The 24,202-nt window shown below is 40.2% G+C and overlaps 1 protein-coding gene across 2 annotated transcripts; it reads right to left on the bottom strand.

Annotated features, from left to right (window-relative positions):
• Positions 1-568: 568 nt before the first annotated feature.
• LOC132029862 (ferric reduction oxidase 5-like) lies at positions 569-5,597 on the bottom strand. 2 transcript variants are annotated; one of them, XR_009407950.1, is made up of 3 exons: positions 5,315-5,597; positions 3,659-4,843; positions 569-2,404 (listed from the first exon to the last, which is right to left on the bottom strand). XR_009407950.1 is itself a non-coding variant. In XM_059419245.1 (3 exons), the coding sequence occupies exons 1-3, from the start codon at positions 5,331-5,333 to the stop codon at positions 2,386-2,388; spliced, it is 270 nt and encodes an 89-aa protein (XP_059275228.1). In that variant the 5' UTR covers positions 5,334-5,596; the 3' UTR covers positions 575-2,385. The 2 variants fall into 2 exon arrangements, 1 of the variants encoding a protein (XP_059275228.1); XM_059419245.1 differs by having other exon boundaries at positions 575-2,404; positions 3,659-3,890; positions 5,315-5,596.
• Positions 5,598-24,202: the final 18,605 nt, after the last annotated feature.

Below are 24,202 nucleotides of genomic sequence, written 5' to 3'. Positions count from 1 at the left end.
CAATTGTGGCACCCAACTAACTCTTAAGCCAAGTGAACCAAGCAATAATTAACCAAAAACTAACTACGTGAAAGTAATAATTATGTCTAACTGTCATAAAAAATATATAAATCCAATACAAGTGCGGAAGCTATAAATTCCCAGATCCAAACACAATACTAAACAATCCCAAGACCAAGTGTGGCATTGTCATGAGAAAACTAAAGGAAAGTACAAGCGTCGACAAATACAAAGCATACAATAGGAGAAGTCGTGGCCACTGCGAAGTAAAATAGGTGGGAATTCACTCACGAACTGTGTTGGAACTGGGATTCAAACCTGCAGTGCACAGAAGTGCGGTAAATGTAGTATGAGTACGGAAGTCAATGTGTATGCAGTAAGTCTCATTGACTGCTCCAACAGGATAGTGACAAGAGTTACTTTAAAAACTAGAACTTATCATAACTTGTGCAATTCATAATGAAATATAAAGGATATGAGAAATAGCCATAATGGAAGCATGTATTGATAATTAATCGACTATTAAATATTTATCGCACTTCAAGGCAACCAAATAAACAGGTTCATAAACAAATACAAATAGTGAATTAAAGTAAGGAAATAGTCAACGAAAAACAGTAAAGGTAAAATCTTTACCACATCATATCACTTCTCATCTCAATTGGTCAAATTCCTTTCAAAATCGGCATGACGGGGGTACCAAGTCAGTGACTCAAATTCAAAGAGTGGATTGTAGTACTACTGGCCACACGGTCTGAGGGTTGGCTAACTTCCCTTAACTGAATGTAGGATAACAGATAGGTTTCCTTAACTAAATGAAAATTTCCATCAGTTTTATTGCTTATGTTCCCGTTTGGGAAAACTTCAAAAACTCTTGCTTATTTGAGAATTGCTTTTGTCAGTTGTAAGTAACTCACACGGTCAGGTTCCTTTTGTTATTTCTGCTCAGGTCTTGTTTGATTTATTTTAGCATGATTTGCACTTCTTGGTTACACTGACTTCATCTGTGTGGTTTTCATTTGTATCTTCAGACCCATCCATCATTTGTCGAATACCATGACTTGCTTGAAAGTTTGGAAGAAAAACTTTCATCCACTTATGAGCTATCTGGATGCAAAGAGCCCGTTAACAACTTTGCTAGAAATGGTTAAAGAGCTTCCAGTGAGATCTTCTGCTGCCAACTTGAAATCAGCATAAATATTTCCCACTATATTGGGATAAATAGAGAACATAGAAGATTTTGTGCACTACTGCATCACGTTTTCCATTTTTTTTTTCTTATAATCGTGGTGTCCGGCCCAGCTTATACGCACCTCGACTAATTTCACAAGATACTTGCCACCTCCCACCAGCAACAACAGATACCAGGTAAATCTGTCCACAAGGCTTAGAGAGATGAGAAGAAATCAACTAGTGTTGGGTTTGAACCTGAGACCTCACTGAGGGTGTGGTTCTTGATTTACAGTTGGTGCCGATTTTAGCTGCTCCATTGAGGGTGTGGGTGGTGATTGTAATGAAAGGCGCATCTCTTGGATGTACGATTTTGATCTTCTGAAAGATAAAAGAGTATACGTAGATTTTGAGCATTTCATTACATGGACAAACAAAGCTGAAAATTTCATGTTTCAGAATTCTTGAATCTCACATAACCCCAGATTGATTCTTGTGATTGTAATATACAGTAAGTAGGCTTTGTATCTCTAAGGTACTGCAGAATGCACATGTACTTTTAGAAGATGTGTTAAGCTTTGCAATGAAAGGAAGAGGCGTAGCACCAAATGTTATTGCAGGAGGGTATTGGGATTTGTTGATGGAAGACAAGACTGGGAAACTTGGAAGTTTAAGACCTAGTCTTATAGTAAAAGTTATAGCACTTGGAGTTTTTGTTTGTTTTACCTTGTTAAAAAAAAAAAAAAAAAAAAAAAAAAGAGTTTTAGTTTGGTTTATAGCTTATACATCAATATGTAATAAGTTGGGTGTGAGATGGTCATAGTTTAGTCTAGCTTCTCAAACAAATACAGGTTTCATTCAAATACCATGAACCTTATTTCCTCTTCCAAAGACTACTTACAATACCTTACATATGGCATTCGACAAAAAGTAATGTAATCTCGGGGAACCATACTCACAATACCTATTTAAACATGCATATCGATCCAATCAGAAGACTGGAACATATTACAGGACATAATATCTATGTATAGATACTGATGCATTCTGACAGAGTCTTTTTAAGCTAGCTCGGAGTTGAGAAGCCGAGTTAATCATTAGGTGAAGCTGATGGACTCAAAGTGCAGATTTTCAACCAACGCAGATGAGCAAATGGCTGCTACATCGTCCCTCAAGGTCTTCGGTCCAGAGGCAAGTACTCCAACACTTGACACATTAACTTCTAGCAATATTCCTGCAAGAGAATTTCATTTAGTTACACAAACATAGTGAGTTGGCAAACAAAGTATTAATAGTTTTGATTAGAGTTAATGGTTAAAAACACACCTGAACTATCGTTTTTTCGTGAGTTTCTTACCTAAACTATCAGGTGTGCGAGTTTCCTACCTGAGCTATCAAGGGTGCCCGTTTCCTACCTGAACTATCACTAACTATTTATCAAAACACACCCCTCAACTATCAATTGTTCCCTTTTCCTACCGGAATAGCTCTTGATCAGCATAGGCTATAATAATGAGTTCAAAGATTTTGTTGAATCTGCTTAGTTTCCCCAGCACTTTTCTTCTTGTTCCAAACGAATGCTGCAATTCCTATAGAAGCTGCTATAAACAACGAACAGAGCCCTTGTGTGGTATGGTCCATAGGGTACACAGAGTATTGGAAAAGAAGCCCCACAAATAAAAGGTACAGAGAAAATTAAAGAAGACCCGTACGAGGTGAAAATATCATGGTTTTGTAGAGTGGCACTAAGGGTGACTTATCTGTCAACTTTTCTTTTATCACCCCAAAAGATATTATAGCAGCAAGCCAAAGCTAGTCGTTCTGGCCTAAAATGGGGGTTATGGGTGCATCAGAGTGGTTGGGTTTGAACCAAATGGTTCTAAGGGGTTTGTGTTTTTCTGGTGTTTGTTCATTCACTCTGGTTATATAAGCCTCAATGTGTAGGTCAAGATTGGAGGAACATCCTGCTATAGGAAGAAGGAGGTCTAACATGGAGAGTTGAGAAGAGTTCTTGAACACACTAACTAATAGAATCTTGGGGGTTTTGCATTTCAGTGCTGAACTCATATATCATGCCTGTTATTGAAATTGGCTACATCATCACAAAGTATTCATATGTACAGACCGAATAAAAATATTTACACAATTAAGGTACTTATAAGGTAAATGCATGTAAAACTTTATGATAAGCTAGCAGTAATTGTTAATATGGTAAAAATAGTACAACTAATATGTAGAATACACAGATACTGTAAAATATCTCTATAATGCTAATGCATACAAACAACAACAACAACAACAACAATAACAACATATCCAGTGGAATCCCACAAAGTGGGGTTTGGGGGTGGGGTGGGGGGGGGGGGGGCGATAGAGCATACGCAGACCTTACTTTGGGAGGTAGAGAGGTTGTTTCCGGTAGACAAACGGCTAATGTATGCTATTAACTTAAAAATCAATTATTTGTAGTTTGTAGTAGAATGCTAACCTTAGGAAATGGGTGGAAGGATGTCCATAGGGTCCTTCAACAGAAACTTCAAGGTGATCCACAGAGGAAGGCAAAGAGATAACATCATAAAGCTTCTTAGTCCAACTTCCTTCACATTTGATGACGACACTAATTGTATCTGATTCTAAGTTACTGTGAATGGATGCCAACTGCAGCTTTAATATGCTTGGCACATTTAGGAACATGACGCTTGTCGGAGAGTACTCCAAACCTACAAATTAGAACAAGAAGTAATCATCCATAAAAAGTGAGATAACAAGTTACCTGGAAATAAAAGGCAGAATTGTAGGCTGGCTAACTTGGTATTTTGGAGAAGTTGAGTTCAACAATTTCACAAGTCAAAACTCTGGCTGAAATCAGATATACATTTTGTTTGGATTGCAAAAATCTCAAGTATCGATCGATCAAGAAGAGGAAGAAACCAGGAAGCATAATGCAGGCATCGAACATTCTAGTGTGGAGTAGGAAGAAAGCCATGAATAGGATGTATAAATAGTGTAGAAGAAGAGTTCAAACATTCTTCTTCTTACTGCTGGGAAAGTTGTTACTTGTTACCCATTAATCCAACCAGCAAACCAAGAGTAGTAAATAAGATTAGATATGATCAAGGTGATTAATAAATAGAAGAAACCTATTAGTAAACAATAAGACTATTCTAAACAGAGAGACTGATATTTCAAAAATGATCAAACAAAACTTGATGCGCCATTCAAAAGAGGGCATGGATTTTTAGGAAGTTGACGTCTCCTCAATGCGAAGAAGCTAAGGGAAAAAAATGAAGTTAATAAAAGAGCGATACTCAGAGAAGTCTGAAATGCTGAACACACACAAGAACATGCAATTACCACTACATAAAGTGAAACTTGAAACTCAGAAGATGAAACAAAACATACCAGCATAACCATCAGTAGTATATATCCGCAACTAAAAAAGTTGAAGAAAAGCTGTAAATCAAGAAGAAAAGAAAGCAATTCATTAGACTGTATGTTTGGAGGAAAGGATTCAAGTTCAGGCTTAGACATCTCGGCTCTAATTAATAGCATCGACCATCTCCTTCTCGTGATGCTCAGCAATCTTCAACAGATCTTTCAACTGTGACACTCTCCACACGTACTCCTTCGTCTCCCCGCTCGCGTACGTCTCCCTGAGTCCCTTCACAATCGCCTGCGTGTCAATCATCGTCATTCCGCTGTAATATGCACCTTGATTCTCTATCTGTGTACAATTCGTTTTACTTGCCAAGAGTACATTTTCTTCTCCATAAATTGTTAAGCATGTAATATTACCCAAAATTTTGCACTACAACTCTTTGCTGTCAGAATTGCGCAGAAAAAAGCGTAACAGATTGCTCCACCTCAGATAAATAAGAAGCTTGGAACACAACGAAATGAAGGTAGATCAACGATCTGCTGAAAATCGACTGATTTGGTCATCCTAAACAACGGATGTGATATTTCCTTCACGCTTTAAGAATCTTGGTTCCGAATAATGATTTGTTTATTGATAAAGATCTGAACTTTTTCGTTTCTTTTCAGTAATAATTTATCATAAAGACTAGTAACAACTCAGATTGGAAGCAAAATCTATAATCTATAAATAACAACAAAGTAAAAGAAGAACCCAATAAATGATTACCAATGGTGCGAAGAGGCATCAGGATGAAACAAACCAGAACTTAAACGGCAGACTCTCAAGGCTCCAGAATAGTAAAGAACCAGTTGGAAGAGGAAAAGTAAAAAAGTCGGGGTACCTGCACACCTTGTTTGGATGATTGTTACATATCATTTCATAATGTAAGTATTGTTTTGATGAAAACAACCTTTGGATAGATGGTATCATTTTGTTACATTATGTCACACATTAGCAATTTGAAGAAAAGTAGGTCACGGGATAGATCTATTATAAAACGGTAGGGCAAGTGATAAAATAGGTTTATTAGATAATAAGCAAAAGACAAAATAAGAAGAAAAAATAAGGTACCACAACGAATTTCGCTAACCTTGTTACATTGTCGTTACATAAAGATGGATTTAGCAATGCGATACGATAAATTTAAGGAACAATCAAAACAAACATTGCATTTAAACTAAAAACACAATACAATAGGTATATTGTGAACACAATAACTTGAAAGAAAGGTCTTTACTAACAACCAAGCAAAACAAAAAACAATTCTAAATCTAATCCAAATGACCAAGACTCACTCCTGAGATCAAAGGGATCGGTGTTGGCCACCATTTTTGTGTAATAGGTAATACTTGTAACGCAAATCTTGGTCCTAGTCCTTCTGGTAACTTCGACAACCTGAATATACGAGGACGGATACAACTTTCCACTTTATCTGTTCGTACATTGTACACAATAACACGATAACTACCGTGATGAACACATATAAGATCCTCATTATTTGGGTGAAAAGCTAGTACATAAAACACATTTTTGGTATGACAATGTATACGTGGGGGGTAGCTTACGATTTTAGGGATTTTGTAGTGCATCCATGTCCATTTTCCCATTCTGCAAACCCTCAAGCTCCCATACTTGTATACAAGGGAGTCCAGGTGGTAGTAAAGTTACTTGAGAAAACCGCAGACGACCTCGACACACTCCCAATTTGGAAGACAGGTTCATATCATATGGATCAATCTTAAGAGCCTCAATTGGTAAATCAACAGTGTGTAGAATTTGTGCGGGATCATTATTGAATGGATCAAATGACAGAACAAATTTAGTCGGAGGGCTGCTATATAACATCCGTGCACAAGCAACAAGTGAAGGCTTGGTATCTGGAAAAGCTAAATCTTCGAAAGACGCCAAAGTGCGCGGAGATGTAACAACCAATTGGGTCCATCCTCCTCCTTGCCCGGAGGAAAAAATCTCTACATTAATCATAGAATCCGTAGGAAAATATCGTTCATCAGTAGGATAATATCGTAACACGCGATACTCGTTATTAGGGTCAACCAAGAAACCAATGCATCCATGACCAATACGTCCTAAAGGAGGAGGGGGAAGAATAATCCATTGCCTAGTCAGAGTGTTACATATGGAGTAGTTCCTTCCATCCTTGCATAAAATTAAGTCACCACAGGATGCTTCTAAGCGTATTTTATCGTGTTGACCTAGAAGAAACCCTAAATCTGCATGGCTGCGTTTCCGTTTAGGACACTCTACATATTCTACACCATTGTTTTCAAGTAATAACACAAGATTAAAGGGATGGTCATCAGTTTTATCATCCTTATCTTGATGGTAAACGGTGGAGGTAGTCACGAAGTAATCAGAGGAGATTAGAGAAAACCAGCGTTGCAAACCAATTTGCATCTAATTGCTTAGTGTTACGAGCCCAAATTATTCAAATTTTTGCACAATTGGCCTTCATACGGACTGGTCTTTAATTTTTGGACCCTTATATCTTTAATTTTTGCACTGCTTATTTAATAAAAATATCCAAATATGAACGAATCTAAAATTTCTAGAACATGGGTACACAACTAAAGAAAAGAGAAAAGAACGTATTAAGTGGGATTTGATCCTTATTGCTCTTGATAAATAACTAAGCTTTAAAGAAAGTGCGCCATTAAGCCTTTTTGTAGCATGGGTGACATAGCCATCAGGTAATAATAGATCAATTCTAGAAAATATGAACATTAAATATTTAGTTTTGCGGAAAGATCATGAGTTTACGTGTTCCAATTCTACACATAAATTCGCCCATGGGCATAAGTTGTGTGGTATTTTTCAGATTATATTGAGTGTTGAAAGTTTTGCTTTTTCCGGCATAACTTGTGTTGATGTGATAATACATATGCCGTAACTAAAAGCTAACTCTATATATGCTGCCCGAATTTTGGTTTATGCCGCGCCAAAAGTGCTTAAGAGCAAAAATTAAATACTACCAAAGTGTTATGAACCCAAATTATTTGAGTAAAGGCCCATCTTTCAACTTGCACTCAAAGTAATCCTCATTCTTTTATATGGAGCCCGCATTAATAATGTAAACTTCGTGCGCTTTTGGTTAGGGTCTTTGACATATATATACATCTTAAGGAGAAATATTTACGAAACGTGACGATAGTTTTATATTTACAAAACATAACATTACAAATCCTATACAAAACATGCTTTATATTTAAAATTTTTTTTTTTTTTAAATTATTTTTTATTTTTAAAAAAAATATTTTTTTTATTTTTTTTAAAAAATATTTTTTTTTTTAAATTTATTTTTATTTTTTAAAAAATTAATATTTTTTTTGCTCAAAAACTTATGTATGAATGTTGTATGAAATGTGTATATCTCGCTCAAGACTTAAAAAGTTTGCTCAAAATTTAGTGTATGAAAAATGTATGAAATGTGTATATCTTGATCAAGGCTTAAACATTATGCTTAAAATTTTATGCATGAGAATGGTATGAAATGTGTATATCTTCCTCAAGACTTAGAATTTCATTCACATTGTTTGTATATAAATTTCATATTAGGTTTCTGGAAAATTAATACAACTACAACAACATTGTAACAATTTTCATACAATATTCAAGGCTTAAGTTTTCGCTCAAAATTTTGTATATGAAAATTATATTAAAAATTTTGCTCACACATACACATTTCATACAACTTTCATACACAGAAATATGAGGTAATTTTTTAAGCCATTGAGCAAAAAAAGAAAAAAAATATTTAAAAAAATATATATAAAAATTATTTTTTTAAAAAAATATATTTTTTTATAAAAAATATATATATTTTCGGAAAAAAAATAAAAAACGAAAAATATATGAAAATCCGTCATGTTTTGTAATATATCGTTATGTTTTGTAAATAAGGAAAACTATCGTTACGTTTCGTAAATATTTCTCCTTAACATGTATATATACGTAGTTTTCCCTTTTGGTTACTCCTTTAACATATGTTAACTTTTAACTCTATCCTTTTCCCCCTATTCCAGTAGCACATTCATCGATTCCAGTACAATGCCAACACCGCTACAGTAATTCAACCACCAATTCTAGCAATTCCAATTCAGAATTTTGGTAAAGTGCACCAATTCGGCGAAGAAGGACTATTAGTGCTCCGTGTAAAAGAGTAAAGTTTATCTTGAGTCTAAACTCAAAGATGAGGGACTATTTTTGGGCTTCTACTCGCCCAAATTAAATAGCATTTGAGTTGTGACTTGTGCCTGAGTGATGGACTATTTTGTAATTAGCATTATTATTATTATTATTATTATTATAAATACGGGAATTAGGGCGTGTAACTCATATCTCGGGTATCGGGATTAATATTGAAATTGATTTTTTTTCCTTTAGAATAACCGAATTAGTCGATGATCCTTATTGAGCACTCTAGCTCATTATCTCGACATAATTAGTAGGAATTTCTACAGATCAGAGAACCCATCAATGTTAAGATTATAGAAACTTTTGTTAAGGTTCTCATTCAATATTATTAATGGTGTGTTCTGCTTACTACTGTTGTGTTAAACTTGGTCGTATTCTCTAAAGACAAGTCCTGCTGAAGGAGATTGCGTTATGTTTTCCATTATAAAGATTGTGATTTAGGACAAGATTGACAACAAAAACAAAAAAGGACTAAATGTTTCCCAGTTTATGATATTTGTCGAAATGTTCATGCTTAATCTCTATATTGACCAGGTTCATGACCGATGATAACATCTAACATTATAATATCGGAATACTAATAAGCTTATAGTAAGATGTAAGTAAAGTTCAATTATTTATTTTCGACTATTTGGTAAAATAAAAAATAACCATGTTTAACCTTAAAACGGAGAACAATTGAATTTATGTGCGGTCCTAAAGATATGTGATTTAATTCAATACGAGATTAGATTACACGATAAATGAATAAGTAAATAAAACATGCAGATCTGACCAAAGATGAATGATGACTGGCCTCGGGTATCGGGAACCGAGGTCGAATCCTTATGACCGGGTGTTTGAACAATGAATAATAAAGATAACCTTAGAAAAGATGAATGAACTCAGATGATTCTATTGCTTTCTTAGTACATGAATTCTCTCTTTCTCTCTGTGGCAGAACCGCTTTAATGAATGGGGGCCTCCTCTTTATATAATAGAGGAGTCCTAACCCTAGTACAATTCTAAGTAAGGAAAGGAATACGATTGACAACATTGTCGGGATTGGTGCCGAAATATCCAGCTGAGGGCGGATATTCCGATCTTCTCTTCGTGGTGGTTAACTGCCTCTTCTATCTGTTTTAACGCCTCGTTCCAGATCGAGCTTGATGCCTTACCCCCAATAAGCCGGTCGTATCCTGGCCGAGCATAGCCTTAACATCGGGAAATCGAGTATGTCTATGTCCTCGGTTTTACCCGTATACAGATAGTCCCCCCATTTCCCGAGGTGAAATTTTGACTGCGGGAAATGGACCCAAATAAAGCTGAGCAACTGCATACATCTACCTAGGACAAGACCTTCTAGTCAACACTTCACTCTGCCCGATGCGAGGTCATTATTACTTAGCCGCCAAATCTTTTTTGGAGACCTCCTTGTGTCAGAGTCCTTGATACGCTACAGGACCCCTTGATTTCTCTTCTATATAAACCCATATATTTTTCTTTTCTCATGCATCTGCGTTCTTCAAACCTAAACCTTGATTCTCCCCAAAAACCTTGCTGCGATTTCCATATTGAGCCCATAGCCCTCTTTGGACTTTGAACCTTCTTCCATCAGGGCGTGATAATCCATTGTTAGGTTATACCTGTCACGGCTATGGCTTACGTTCCATTATTAACCCAAGGTGAAAATCAATCTTGGTTTCTGCCGCCAACGGGAGTCGCCGGTTCTGATAAGGAGTTAGAATCTCTCCCTGTCGATATCCTTCCTTCGGGATTTAACTATGTGAACGACTGCAAAATCTTTACCATTTTGATTCGGTGGAGAATTTCGAATCTTGTATCGATGATGGCAGCATTACCGTAGTCAGGAAAGACTGCAACTTAGGCGCAGATGTTGACGTTCGCCCTGTTGGGAATGGGGTAAAAATAAATCACCATATTGTTGGCTACTCGTTGTCATACACTTATCCTTTCGCCATTGGGTTTACTCTCCCTGTTTCTCGAGTGAACGAGGACTTTTGTCGTCGGTATCGGATATGTATTGGCCAGATCACCCCACAGATTTGGAGACTTGTGTACTGCATCGAGAAGTTGGCTAATATAGCCGGGATCGCCTTCACCATTGACCATTTACTTCATATATACATACCTCGGGTGATCCGAGGGGGGATTGTTCATCTGCTTCCTCGGCGAAATCGAAGCCTGATTGACCCCGACGATGATTATGACCGGAGGTGGCTTCATCGATTTGTGATGATACGTACAACTCAACTTCATCATCCATCGTCTACCGATTTTCCTGAGGTGTGGAACCCTTCACCAAATCCGATTGAACCTGAGCTCGATACAGCTATCTTTGAATGGGTGATTACTCTTCTCCGAGCTTCTCGTAAAGATAGGCCGTTCTTGGAGGAGAATGGCACCCGAAGGGTGATAAGGTAAAATCCATGGTAATTTCTTAATTCGATCACTCGACCTCATTTCTCTATATTGTATCTCAACCCAATGTATTTGATTTTCAGGACTTCCGACGAGAAGAGCTTCTAAGGGAAAGACCGTAGCAGAGGATGTCGTTTGGGGAAGAAGAACATCTGCCCCGCCGAGGGTACCTGGACGCAGAGAGACTGGAAGCTTCCCAATCAGACATTCGGGCGTTGGCTCTCGGGTCCGAACCCGTCATATCATAGAGAACTATCGGGAAATGCCTTTTGGCGAAATCCCACCGACAATAGTACTTGATGAAGAAGATTTGCCGGAGCCGAGTATCCCCGGTTCATCCATTTTCAATGAAGATTATGGGGATACCTAGACGGTGTCACGTACCGTCGTAGCATTCCATAGGATAAGCCGGAGTTCTCAACCTTCGACTTACTATGCCGGTTAAGGGTGTTGCTATTTTTCTTTCTTTTCTTTTTCAGCTTATGGCCTTTTCCGCTTTTTTGATGGACCGATGTATCTGAGAAAGTCGGGAATTTGCGAAGTGGAACAATTTTAATAAAAATTTGCGAATCAGTTTTTATCGAACTTTATTGAGTACTCTATTTGCGTTGTTTGAACCTGCACTCTTGTATATGTCTGTGCAATATTTGATCAATTGTCATTTTATTCTATGGTTTACCAAAATTTGAAATGCCTCGCTACCGGCCTCCATGTTTGCATGTTTTATTCTTTGTACTTGACCGTAACCGGTTCGGAATCGCATCCTTTGTGGTCGATATGGTAGCTTTACCTGATCATAGTAGTATCGGTATGAAGGCTCGACCTAGGTCTCATTGGAAGACCGGTTTGCTCATGTATGCCCTGATGATCTAGAGAGGTGATCTGGTTCTTTCTCATGTACGCTTCCTATGGGCAGATAAGATCAAGGTCACATCATTCTGACATTGGCACGTGTCGAGACCCGGTTGGTTGCGAAGACGGTTACGGAATGTGAACCGTCTCGGCCCCACTCTATAAAAGCAAACTTCCTCTTTCACTTTTCCACTTTTCTGATTTTTACCAAAGAAATTTTTACCTTCGTGTGCTTGGATACGCTAACCTTCATATCTTCACACCTTCTTATCAGTTCTTTATTTAATCTTCAAACCTTCATACAAGCCTTTATACCTTCATATTTCATAATGATAAGCAAATTTTCAAAAGCTAAAACCGGCGAGACCTCCTCGGTCACGAAACCGGAGCCTGTATTGACAGATTTCATTCCATAAGACTACGCGATGATGTGCCGAGAATTTTGCCACATCCAATGCTTTTTAACTCTAAGTTTTACTTGTTTTCGAGCAAGTTTGTGTTAGTTTGATGTGTCTTGTGTGTTGTGCAGGTATTACGAAGTTAGAATGCTTGAAAAGCGAAAAAACGAGGAAAATAGGCAATCTGTTCTGATAAGCATAAGGACGGACCGTCAACATGCTCGACGGTCCGTCGAATTGCCTCGTCAATAAGTTCCTGCAAAGTAGCAAATCATCAGAGCATTATCAGATCGTCAACTTGCACCGTCGATATGATCGACGGTCCGTCAAAATGGCTCGACGGTGGAGTTCCTACAGAGTGAAAAAGCATACTCAGATCGTCGCTATGGTCGTCGAGCATGTCAATGACCGTTGAAGTGCAAAGACGACCCGTCGAAGTGCAAGCCGAGCTGGAACAGGACTAGGATTGATTATTCTGAGTTTGACTTGTATAAATACCTGTTTAGGTTTTATTTTTCAAACATCTGGAGTTTTAGACTGGTAGTAATTACTTTTGAGTTGTTATTGCTTTTGAAGATTTCCGGACAATTACATTCATTACTTTCAAGTTTTATTCGTAAGTTCAATACAATAATTCAATTATGCAATCTTCAATCTTTTATTATTTTCTTGTTGCCATGAGTAGCTAAACACCTTTACTAAGGTTGTGAACCCAAGGATGGGTGTGTTGTGATTGGGGATCGTGAAAGATATACGCATAATGGATTATTAGGGTTTATTTGTTCTTCGTTTTCATCATATAGTTAGTGGTTGCAAACATTAGCTAACACCATAAACTTTAGTTTATTTGGGAAAATAGCTAGGGTTAGGTAAGAACAAATAACAAGAACTCAGGGCTTTAAATCTTGTTTAATAAATTCACTTAGGAATAAGAAGAATTTACTTGGCATAATTAACCGTTATTCATGCATACTTTCTTATCTTTGGAAAAAGCATAGAAAGAAATAATCTTTTCTTATTGGGAGATAGTTCAGATTCACATAGAGGTTAAGTGCATCCATACAAACAGTCCATTAGAAGTATATCAAGATAGACACCTATGATCATACACTTTATCTGACGAGGACACAACCTTGATTCTTTTTACCCATATATTTACAACTTTAAATTTTCGGTCACTTTAAATTAGTCCACAAACCAAATCAACTATAAAACCCTTTTAAGGAATACACGGACCCTTGAAGACTAGTATAATACTTGTTTAGGAAACTTTTCACACCACATTCTCTGTGGGATTCAACCCCAACATCGTTGGGTTACTATATTTGACAACGCCCGCATTATACCATTAATAGGTATAATTTGAGCGTATCACGGGACCATCAGGGATTTCAAGGTTGAAAAACCTTCTCAACAAGGGGATCGAGGTGTCAATATATCGGACTATTTGTGCACGATACCCCCGAGTAAACTTGAACAGGTCAAGGAAGACTATGGGTAGAAGGGTATAGAGGTCGTTATTCTCGATCAGATTGAAGCTGTAACGAATTATGTGGAAGGGTATTTAAGCGTTTATACCTACCCTTTCACATTTAGCACACTCGATCCCGTGGTAGTGGTTTTTTGCAAACGGTATGATATTTGCCTCGGCCAGGGTTCGTCATTTTGGAGGATCGTTGTGCTCCTCATAGATTACTTCCTCTACTGACGTGAATATTCCCTTCACGATGAATCATCTACTTCGACTGTACAGTCCCCGTGTTTTTCGAGGAGGTATGATTAAACTCACCAAAACGAGCCAAAAAAGCTCCCTTTTCCGATCTTGATGAAGATAGAGACCGAGGACGTGGGGACGGTTGTCCGAATCAGAACAAAGGATCTGATTCCTGCTGAAATGTTGCCATTTCCAGAGAAATGGAACCCAACCCGTAAGTAACTTTACTTTGGTATGGTATGGTCATATGTTTGAACCTACACTGACCCTTTGATTTACTCGTATGTACATAGCACTTATTCGAACCCTCAGTGCGGTTCCAAACATTGATGAATGGATCGGGAAGATCTGTTCCCAACTTACCTATGCCGACCGCAATTGGCGACATTTGTCTCGATCCTGGTGGGAGGCCTGTAATCATGGTAAGTCCTTCCCCCAGAACGCTGCTCCGTCTTCCTTACATGCTATACTATGTTTGATAAGTTTAAACTGTTCTTCTTTTCTTTATAGGTCTTTCAAAGGCCATAAAAATTCGGGGACAAAAGGTTGCTGAGGCCTCGGCCGATGAACAAAACCTCGAAGTTCCTGACCAAGAAGACAAGGCCGAGAGGAGAAAAAGACGGTCCTCCGAGTCTTCTCGAGCTTTTTTAGAGGCCAGGAAAAAATCGAGGCCCACAATCAAAGAGATCTCTTCGAAAGATTTCTCAGCCCGGGTCTTTGACGTCAACATTGTTGGTAAACTAACAGATCATTCTGATGATGAAGACCAGGCATTAGGTAAGCGTCGGCTTATCAATGAGGGTTTTAATTAAGAATTGGCTGGTTCTGCAGAGATTACTCCACCCTTGGTGGAAAGCTCAAGTACGATGCCGGCGGGCTCGAAGGATATACCGATACCGACGGACGTGGGGAGCGTCAGGTCGAAGGTCGGGATGTCTAAAGACGCTACGATCGAGCACATCCCCACTCGAAGCTCGAGAAGGCTTCCAACCGCAGCCGCTGGATCGAAGGCAGCTTCCTCCTTACTGGGTTCAAAGGTACTTAACATTCCACCTTTGTATGGTATTGGTTCTGTCCTTCCGATACAAGCTGTGGCTTTGGCTGAGACAATTATTTGCATACAGGACTCTCCCCCTCGATTGGTGGATATTTCCACTGACGATGCTAAAGCCAAAGGCAAAATGACCAAAGTGTCAACGAAGTAGGAAGGACAACTAGGTTATAGGAGTTATGAGATACCCGCACACCTGGCATGTCGGGAAATTGAAAACATTTATCCATCCCCATGGTAAACCGTTTCGGGGTTAATTCCAGTCCCAGATTGGAGAAAGTCTTTCCTGCCCCTAGTACCGACTCGAATCGGAAGAGGTTGATCTCTTTTAAGGTGTCGATCGATATGAAAATGTTTGTCGGGACCGGTCGGGATGGCCAGCTATCTGTATCCTCTGGTGTCCCAAGAGGACCGTAAGATGATGGCTGAAGTCAGCGAATCCTGCCTTTTCAACGAGGCTCAGCAGGCATTGAACCGAGTATGTCCTGCACTTTCGTTTTTTCACTTAGCTTTATTTTCTTGCCTCATTTTAATAACTGCTCCCTTTTTCCTTACAGGCTTCCGTGCTTCATCATGCAAGCTTTCACCGATTTAGGTCAGAAGTGGATCGGCTAAAGGGGGAGCTCAAAAGGAAAACTGAGGAGGTAGATGAGCTCATGGATCTCTATAGGCAGAAATTGGAATATATTTCAACTCTCCCTGATATCTCTACCCTTCAATCAGATTTGGCGTTGGCTCGAAACGAGGCAATCGAGGCCAAGCGGGAACATGACCGGCTGGCAGAGAAGGTAAGGGCTTTCAAAGCTTATAATAAACCTTTAATAGCCGATGCTAATGCCTTCCCTCTCAGGCCCGGGCTAACGTTAGCCAGATTGATCAACTTCGGGCGGAGCTTGACGGGATCAAATCTGAGCTCAATATCCTCCAAGAAATGACAATTGATGTTGTTGCTGAGTGGGATGCTCTTAAAGAGCAGCTTCGTGTGATGGCGGAGCAAGTAAACGGACTCGGGTGGTCGACACTTTCTTTATTAATAAATAGGCCACCGAGGACATTACCGATCTGCGGGCTGAACATAAAAAATCTCTTGACCAAATCTTGAGCTATGACGATATGTTGGACCAGTATAAAGCTGACGGGACTGCTGTCGAGAAGGCCAGTGATCTTTGAGCTGAGTACGTGCGGTGTTTATCTCGAAGGGAGGCCCTCGAAGAAGTTCAAGCCGCTGGAGTGGATTTATCAGATCTTATCGAGGAGGCCAGGAGGCTCGAGGCAGAAGCAAAGGTTGTATTCGATCCTGAGGATTTGGATATTGACCTCGAGTCAGCCGAGGAAGAAACCGAAGGCTCGAGTGAAGATTAGGCTCAGAGGCCTTATGTTTTTTTTTTGTTTTGTTTTGTTTTGTTTTGTTTTTTGTTTTTATATATAAGGTATATATATATATGCCTTTGGATATATATATATATATATATATATATATAAAAAGAAAAGATTTTCATTTGGCCTATTCATCGCCTTTCGTTGCCTTTTATAAAGTGTTCCTCGGTTTGTTGTTTATCCGATTCATGCCATTGTTTTGGCTTGCCTTATTGTTTCGGCCATGATCAAATTCAAATGGTAATGATTTGTGATCGGGTTTTAGTCCATGTTAACTATTCGTGATCGGGTTTTAGTCCATGTTGACTCTAATCGTTGTTTTATTTATAAATTGCAAGACAGACCGGATCACAATATTTTTTGTGTTTTTAGACCGTAATCTTTAACCGCTTAGAAGTTTGCGTAAGTTTTTTAGACCGTAGTCTTTAACCGTTTAGACCATAGTCTTTTAAGTTTGCGTAGTTCGCATGCTTAGGAGTCTAGTCCGGCGAGATGTAATATTGGCAATACTAGATTATCTTGATCGAGATAAGATTTTTATTGATAGACCTACCGGAGATGTAACTGCAATCGTTGCCGTGGCAAGAACAAACTGATTGGACACGATTCAATCGATCGTTTTGTCCTTACATCTGGTCCTATCGTTCAAGCCTTGGCTTTACATAGTTATCACTTAGCCCCGTGTCGTGGCAAGAACAAACTAACTGGACACGATTCAATTGATCGTTTGGTCCTTACATAGTTATCACTTAGCCCCGGCCCATGGTATAGTAGTCCCCTAATATTCGAGTCCGAAATGTGAGGGCTCGTGTACTATTGGTCCGATATGTGCAATCTCCGGTCTCGGTCTTTGATCGGTTGCTGTTTGCGTAGCACGCTGTTCGTGTGCCTTTTCATTAAAAACCTTACCGAAAACCCACTTCGGGGCAAAACGGTCGAAGGGAAAAAGAGTGCAGCACGTGCTTTCAGTCTTAAGTCTATGACTCTCCAGTTTCCATTATGCTGCTCCTGATGCCCCTTGAGTTGCATCCCTGCGTGTTAGATTGAGAAAGAAGAAAAGCCAAAAAGAAAAGTTATTCGTACCTTTAACAATAATACATCTTGAGGTGTGCCACGTTTCAGTTATTTTTCAACTGTTTTCTGTCTTCGTTCTCGAGCTGATAGGAACCTTTTTGGGTTATTCAGGTGACTCGATATGGCCCTTCCCAATTCGGGGCTAGTTTTTCTTCGTAGGGTTCTTGGTGTGGAGTATGACTTTCCTCAGTACCGAGTCCCCAATCTGAAAGTGCCTGAAGTTATCCCTTCGGTTATAATATCTTTGCATCTTTTGTTTTTGTGTAGCTATCCGGATATCAACACCTTCCCTCTTTTCGTCCACGAGATTCAGACTAGCAGACATTGCTTCACGATTTGAGTCCTCGGTGTCATATTAGAATCTTAAGCTTGGTTCACTAACCCGTGGGTATTAGGGCCTCGGCTCAGTATCAAGGAGAACGGAGTTTCCCAGTGCTTGATCTTACCATTGTGCGGTGACCATAAATCACAGGCGAACCTCCTTCCACCGGTGCTTAGAGCCGGCCAGTCTTTTCTTTAGATTTTGCAGTATAATTTCATTGGTAGATTCAGCCTGGCCGTTCGCGCTTGGGTGATATGGGGTGGACAAGATCTTCTTGATCTTGTATTCTTTGAAAAACTTCGACCTTCTTTTTATGAAGCTGCTTCCGTTATCACACGCGATTTTCGCGGGTACCCCGAATCGACAGATTATATGGTCATAAATAAAATCAATAACTTCTTTCTCCCTGACTTTCTCGAGTGCTTGTGCTTCAACCCATTTAGAGAAATAATCAGTCATAAGCAAAATAAATTGTGTCTTACCTGGGGCTCGTGGCAAAGGCCCCACTATGTCCATACCCCATTTCATGAATGGCCATGGAGAAAAGACCGGACGAATTTCTTCCCCAGCTTGGTGTATTGACGGAGCGTGCCTTTGGCATTCGTTGCACTTTCGAGCGAAGGTTTTGGCGTGTTCCTCAATCTCGTTCCAATAGTATCCCGCTTTGATCAGCTTGCGGACCAGTGAGTCGGCTCCCGAATGGTTTTCGCAAGTCCCCTCGTAAATTTCCCTCATAACGTAGTCGGTTTCTCCCGGCCCTAGACATCTCGCCAAGGGGCTGTGGAATGACCTTCGGTATAACTGGCCATCGACCAAACAAAATCTAACTGCTTTGGTTCGGAGGGCCCTTGATTCCTTAGCATCGGACAGTAGCTTTCCTGTTTAAAGATAGTCTATGTATTTGTTCCTCAATCAGTGAGGGGCAATTTGAGCCCGAGTTTATCTCGGCGTGATGGGTCTCTATGACCAGTCTCGTCGAGCTGCACCACGGCTCCCGAAATTGAACCCGTCCGATTCTACGGTGATCCCAAATTTGCAAGGGCATGCCTTATTATTTTGATCACGAGGCATGTGTTACAATGTCCGTTCCTTGAATCCGGCGAAGGACAACTTGCGGCTTTTCTCGGTATCTCCTCATTCGGTCATCCTTGACTTCGAATGTTCTATTCACTTGGTTGACCACCGAGGAGAGAATCACGTTTAGCCTCATGATCTCGGCTCCCAAGCCTTTATCCAGTTCTAAACACCGATCATAGCCTCGTATCGGCTTCGTTGTTAGTTAAATCGGTAGATCTAATAGATTGTCTTATTATGTCACTCGAGGGAGGTTTGAGAATGATTCCTAACCCGGACCATTTTACATTAGAAGCACGGTCGTGTAAAGGGTCCGGACTCATAGTCCCCGAGGCAAGAAGCATTTATTTATCAACCTCGGGGATCATAGGCGACGTAAAATCGGCTACGAAGTCGCAGCCGGTTTGGGATTTGATGGCGATTCGGGTTTATATTCAATATCATATCCTTGTAATCTCCACATCTCGTTTTGCTAATCGGCTTGAGAGTTCGGGTTTATGCATGACATTCCTTAAGGGTATGATGTTATGACGCATATGGGATGACATTGAAAGTAAGGTTTTAATTTTCTAGATATGCTCGATAAAGCCAAAGCAAGTTTTTCTAAATGCGAATTTTTTGGTTTCGGCGTCACCTAAGGTTAACTTACATAATAAATCGGGTATTGCGTACCTTTCTCTTCTCGAACTAGGACACCACTTACCACTATCTCGGACACCGCCAAGTATAGATATAAGCACTCGTTCGCTTTTGGCATGTGGAGCAAGGCGGGTTTGATAAGTACTTCTCGAGTTATGCTAGAGTCCATCGACATTAGGGGGTCCGAAACGGTCGGTCTTTAGCAACGAGAAAAAAGCTGGATGACTTTTTCTTGAGTAACGAGATGAATCGGCATAGATGACTTTTATGTCGTTTATCACGGCGACGCCTTCAATGCCTTTATCTTATCCGGGTTGATTTCGATCCCTCGATTTGATACCATGAATCCGAGAAACTTGCCCGAACCAACACCAAGGCACACTTTTTAAGTTCAGGCTTCATGTTGTACTTCCTTAATATCTTGAAGTTTTCTCGCAAATACTTTAAATAGTCCTCTGCTCGCAGGGACTTAACGACCATGTCATCTATATAAACTTCTATTGATTTCCCTATTTGGTGCCTAAACATGCGGTTGACTAGCCGCTAATAGGTGGCACCAACATTTTTTAGGCCGAAGGGCATTACATTATAACAATACATGCCAGACCTAGTTATGAAAAAGAGGTTTTCTCGATCCTCGGGTCCGTACGTATTTTTAGTTGTGCCGGAGTAGGCATCGAGGAAACTCAGTGTATCGTGACCGGCAGTAGCGTCGATCATGCGATCGATGCTGGGTAAAGGAAATGAATCCTTCGGGCAAGCCTTGTTTAAATCTTTATAGTCTACGCACATTCTAAATTTATTTCCCTTTTTAGGCACTACTACAACATTAGCTAACCAGTCTGGGTATTTAACCTCTCGAATGGATCCTATGTTAAGGAGCTTGGTTACCTCGTCTTTGACGAATGCATGCTTTACCTCGGGCTGCGACCTCCGCTTTTGTTTGACGGGAGAAAAATTTGGATCTAGACTCAACTTGTGTGTTGTCAGCTCTGGTGGGATACCTGTCATGTCTAAATGGGACCAGGCAAAGTAATCGGTGTTATTTTTAAGAAATTCAATAAAAATTTTCTTGAGCCCGGGGATTAGCCCCGTGCTCAGGTATACCTTCTTATTCGGTAGATGAATGAACAGTGTTACTTGCTCGAGTTCTTTGACTGTGGATTTAGTGGCATCTGAATTATCGGGCACCACAAAGGCCCTCGGAACTCCGAACTCTAACTCTTCGTCTGGTGTGTTCCTATTCCGATCTTCCGAGGACTCCAGGATCGGAATCTGTGATTGCTATTTGACTTTTCCCTTTTGTTCCAATCGGGTATCTTTGTAGTCTTACAGATTCTTCAACCGCGAACACTTTCCTTCGCGGCGTTGTTCACCATGAATGGTTTTGATCCCCTCTGGGGTCGGGAATTTCAAAGCCTAATGCATAGTTGAGGGGATCGCTTTCATGAGGTAAATCCACGGTCTTCCCAATAATGCGTTGTATCCCATGTCTCTCTCTATTACATAAAATTTGGTCTGCTGCGTAGTTCCGGCCGTGTTGATTGGTAAGGTGATCTCACCCTTTGTCGGTTCGCAGGCCATGTTGAATCCATTGAGGACTCGTATTGCTGTTACGATCTGATCTAGTAGTCCCAGCTGCTCGATGACTCTCCATCGGATGATATTAGCCGAGCTACCTGGATCAATCAGCACACGTTTAATTCTAAATTTATTGACAAGCATAGATATTACCTGTGCGTCGTTATGAGGCTGAATGATGCCTTCCATGTCCTCGTCACTGAACAAGATGGGACCGTCGGGGTCATAATTCAAAATGCGCTTTTCTCTTGTTATGGAAACTTTGGTGCGTTTCACTACCGGCCCCAGAGGAACATCCGTTCCTCCCATGATCATGTGTATTACTTGCTGAGGCTCTTCCGGTCTATCTTGTTTGTTGGTGTCTACGTTCTTGTAGTGAGTTTTTGCTCGTTCACTTAGAACTTCTTGAAAGTGTCCCAAATTAAACAGACGGGCAACCTCCTCTCATCTCACCGTCGACAATCTTTGGTTCGATGGCCGTGAGTGTGATGGTATTTGCAAATAAGGCTTTTATCCCGCTTCTCTGGATCAGATTGGATTGGCCTTGGGTGCCTCGTTTCTCTGTTACGGATAACGGCCGCTGCTATGGTCGCTACATCGACGCAGAAATTATACTCGGATAACCTTGGAATTTCTCTATTTCCCGAGGTTCTATCGACAACATTTCTGTTTATCAGTCCACGACTACTTAGGCCTCAATCGTTCCTTCGATCATTCCTCCTATCATTCTTGCTTGATTCACTGTTGCGCCCATTCCCCCTTCGATCAGGTAGGTAAGGTTGATACCTGTCATATGATGGTCTGGAATCCCGATCTGTCGTTCTCTTCGATTGATCATTCCCTTTACCGGAATGCCATGATATTTCAGCGGCTCTCGATCTTATCATCTTCGACCACGATCTTTGATTGATACTGTTGTGTACATACGCCGGCGATTGCGGGTACTGTCTATCGATTTTGCTTTTGCTCCATAGATGTGATCGAGCTTCTTGAGTTGAGCCCTTGAGTGAAAGCCTAAACGGCCCGATCGTCAGTGACCGGAGGTAAGTCCATGCGTTCCATTTGAAACTGGGCCACAAACTTGCGGAGGGTTTTATCATCTCGCTGCTTAACGTTGAATAAGTCCGATTTTCGGGTTTTGACCTTGATGGCTCTAGCGTGAGCTTTGACAAAAGCATCCGCGAGCATGGCAAATGAATCGATCGAATGCTCGGGCAAGTTACCGTATACCAAATCATTTACCCGAACTTCTTCCTTTGGATAGATTTCTTTCCGGTAGATTTTGCCTTTAATAGCACGAAAGATACGATTCCCTTTTGGGTCGTTGTCCCATTCGAGCATTCGGGCACCAAATCTGCCACATCGGTGCGGCCTAGACGGTTCTCGTTATTCCGAGGTAACGGTCGACGTGCCTTTCTTATCGTTTCCTCTCTTCTTTTCCGCCGGAGCAACTCATTTTGTCAATTCTTGATTTACGGCTCGACACTGCAATTGGTTCTCGTTATTTCAATAGCTCCTTTCTTTCGTTTTCTCGGCTTGTAGTTGGGCCATAGCCATGTCTATGATCTCTTCTTGGCTTTGGAGGCCATAGCCATGTCCAACTAGTTTTGAAGATGGCTCCATATCCCCATGCCGCCGGCACGTTGCCACCGACGATCCCGCTTGAACGAGATTAACGGGGGGTACGTTGTTGTTAGGTACGCCCCATCGTTGTGTTCGTGATGGCTTGACTCAACTTGGAAGTTGACAGAATGGGAGTCTGACATGTAACGGCAGACCTGAAATCAAACCCTAAAGAACAAATGTAAAATATCGAGTGTAACTAGAATTTTGTATTAAACTGCCACTATTATCTCTAGCCCCACGTTGAGCGCCAAACTGTTTAACCTTAAAATGGAGAACAATTGAATTTATGTGCGGTGCTAAAGATATATGGTTTAATTCAATACGAGATTAGATCACACGATAAATGAATAAGTAAATAAAATATGCAGGTCTGACCAAAGATGAATGATGACTGGCCTCGGGTATCGGGAACCGAGGTCGAATCCTTATGACCGGGTGTTTGAACAATGAATAATAAAGAGAACCTTAGAAAAGATGAATGAACTCAGATGATTGTATTGTTTTCTTAGTACATGAATTCTCTCTTTCTCTCTTTTTTGTGTGGAGGAAGACCCGCTTTAATGAATGGGGGCCTCCTCTTTAAATAATAGAGGAGTCCCAACCCTAGTACAATTCTAAGTAAGAGAAGGAATGCGGTGACGGTACATTTGCGGATTGGTGTCGAAATATCCGGCTGAGGGCGGATATTTCGGTCTTCTCTTCGTGGTGGTTAACCTCCTCTTCTACCTGTTTTAACGCCTCGTTCCAGATCGAGCTTGATGCCTTATCCCCGATAAGCCGGTCGTATCCTGGCCGAGCATAACCTTAACATCGGGAAACCGAGTATGTCTATGTCCTCGGTTTTACCCGTATACAAACCACAATAGTCGAACCAAACTGACAAAATCAAATCGACAAAATTTTTTCTATAGATAATAAGAGCTAGTTTCAACATATCAGCTTAATGTCATAAATTTCAAAATGGAGGATAATTTAGTCATTTCATCTTAATGGTGCAATTGCTAATTAGCTACGTGGCAGCCCCTTCGTCTTTCCCTGCAATTGAACAGCCCATTCATCACTTTCACTTTCTACCCTAATAATCCTCCATGCCACCTTCATCTTGAATTTCTTCAGTTTTGTCCTTTCTAGCTCTACTTTCTAGCGCTGCTTTTCTTTCCCATTGGGTCTTACATGCTCTGAGTGTTTTTTCCTAATCCTTAATTTCTTCTTAGTTGAGTAGTCATGTTTAGGAATTCATGAATTTCAGACAGTGGCGGATCCAGGATTTCAA

Source organism: Lycium ferocissimum, chromosome 9, assembly GCF_029784015.1.
Source record: "Lycium ferocissimum isolate CSIRO_LF1 chromosome 9, AGI_CSIRO_Lferr_CH_V1, whole genome shotgun sequence".
In the NCBI taxonomy this organism is placed as follows: domain Eukaryota; kingdom Viridiplantae; phylum Streptophyta; class Magnoliopsida; order Solanales; family Solanaceae; genus Lycium; species Lycium ferocissimum.
Note: the sequence above shows the minus strand (reverse complement) of the source record. Positions and strands in the feature narration are given on the sequence as shown.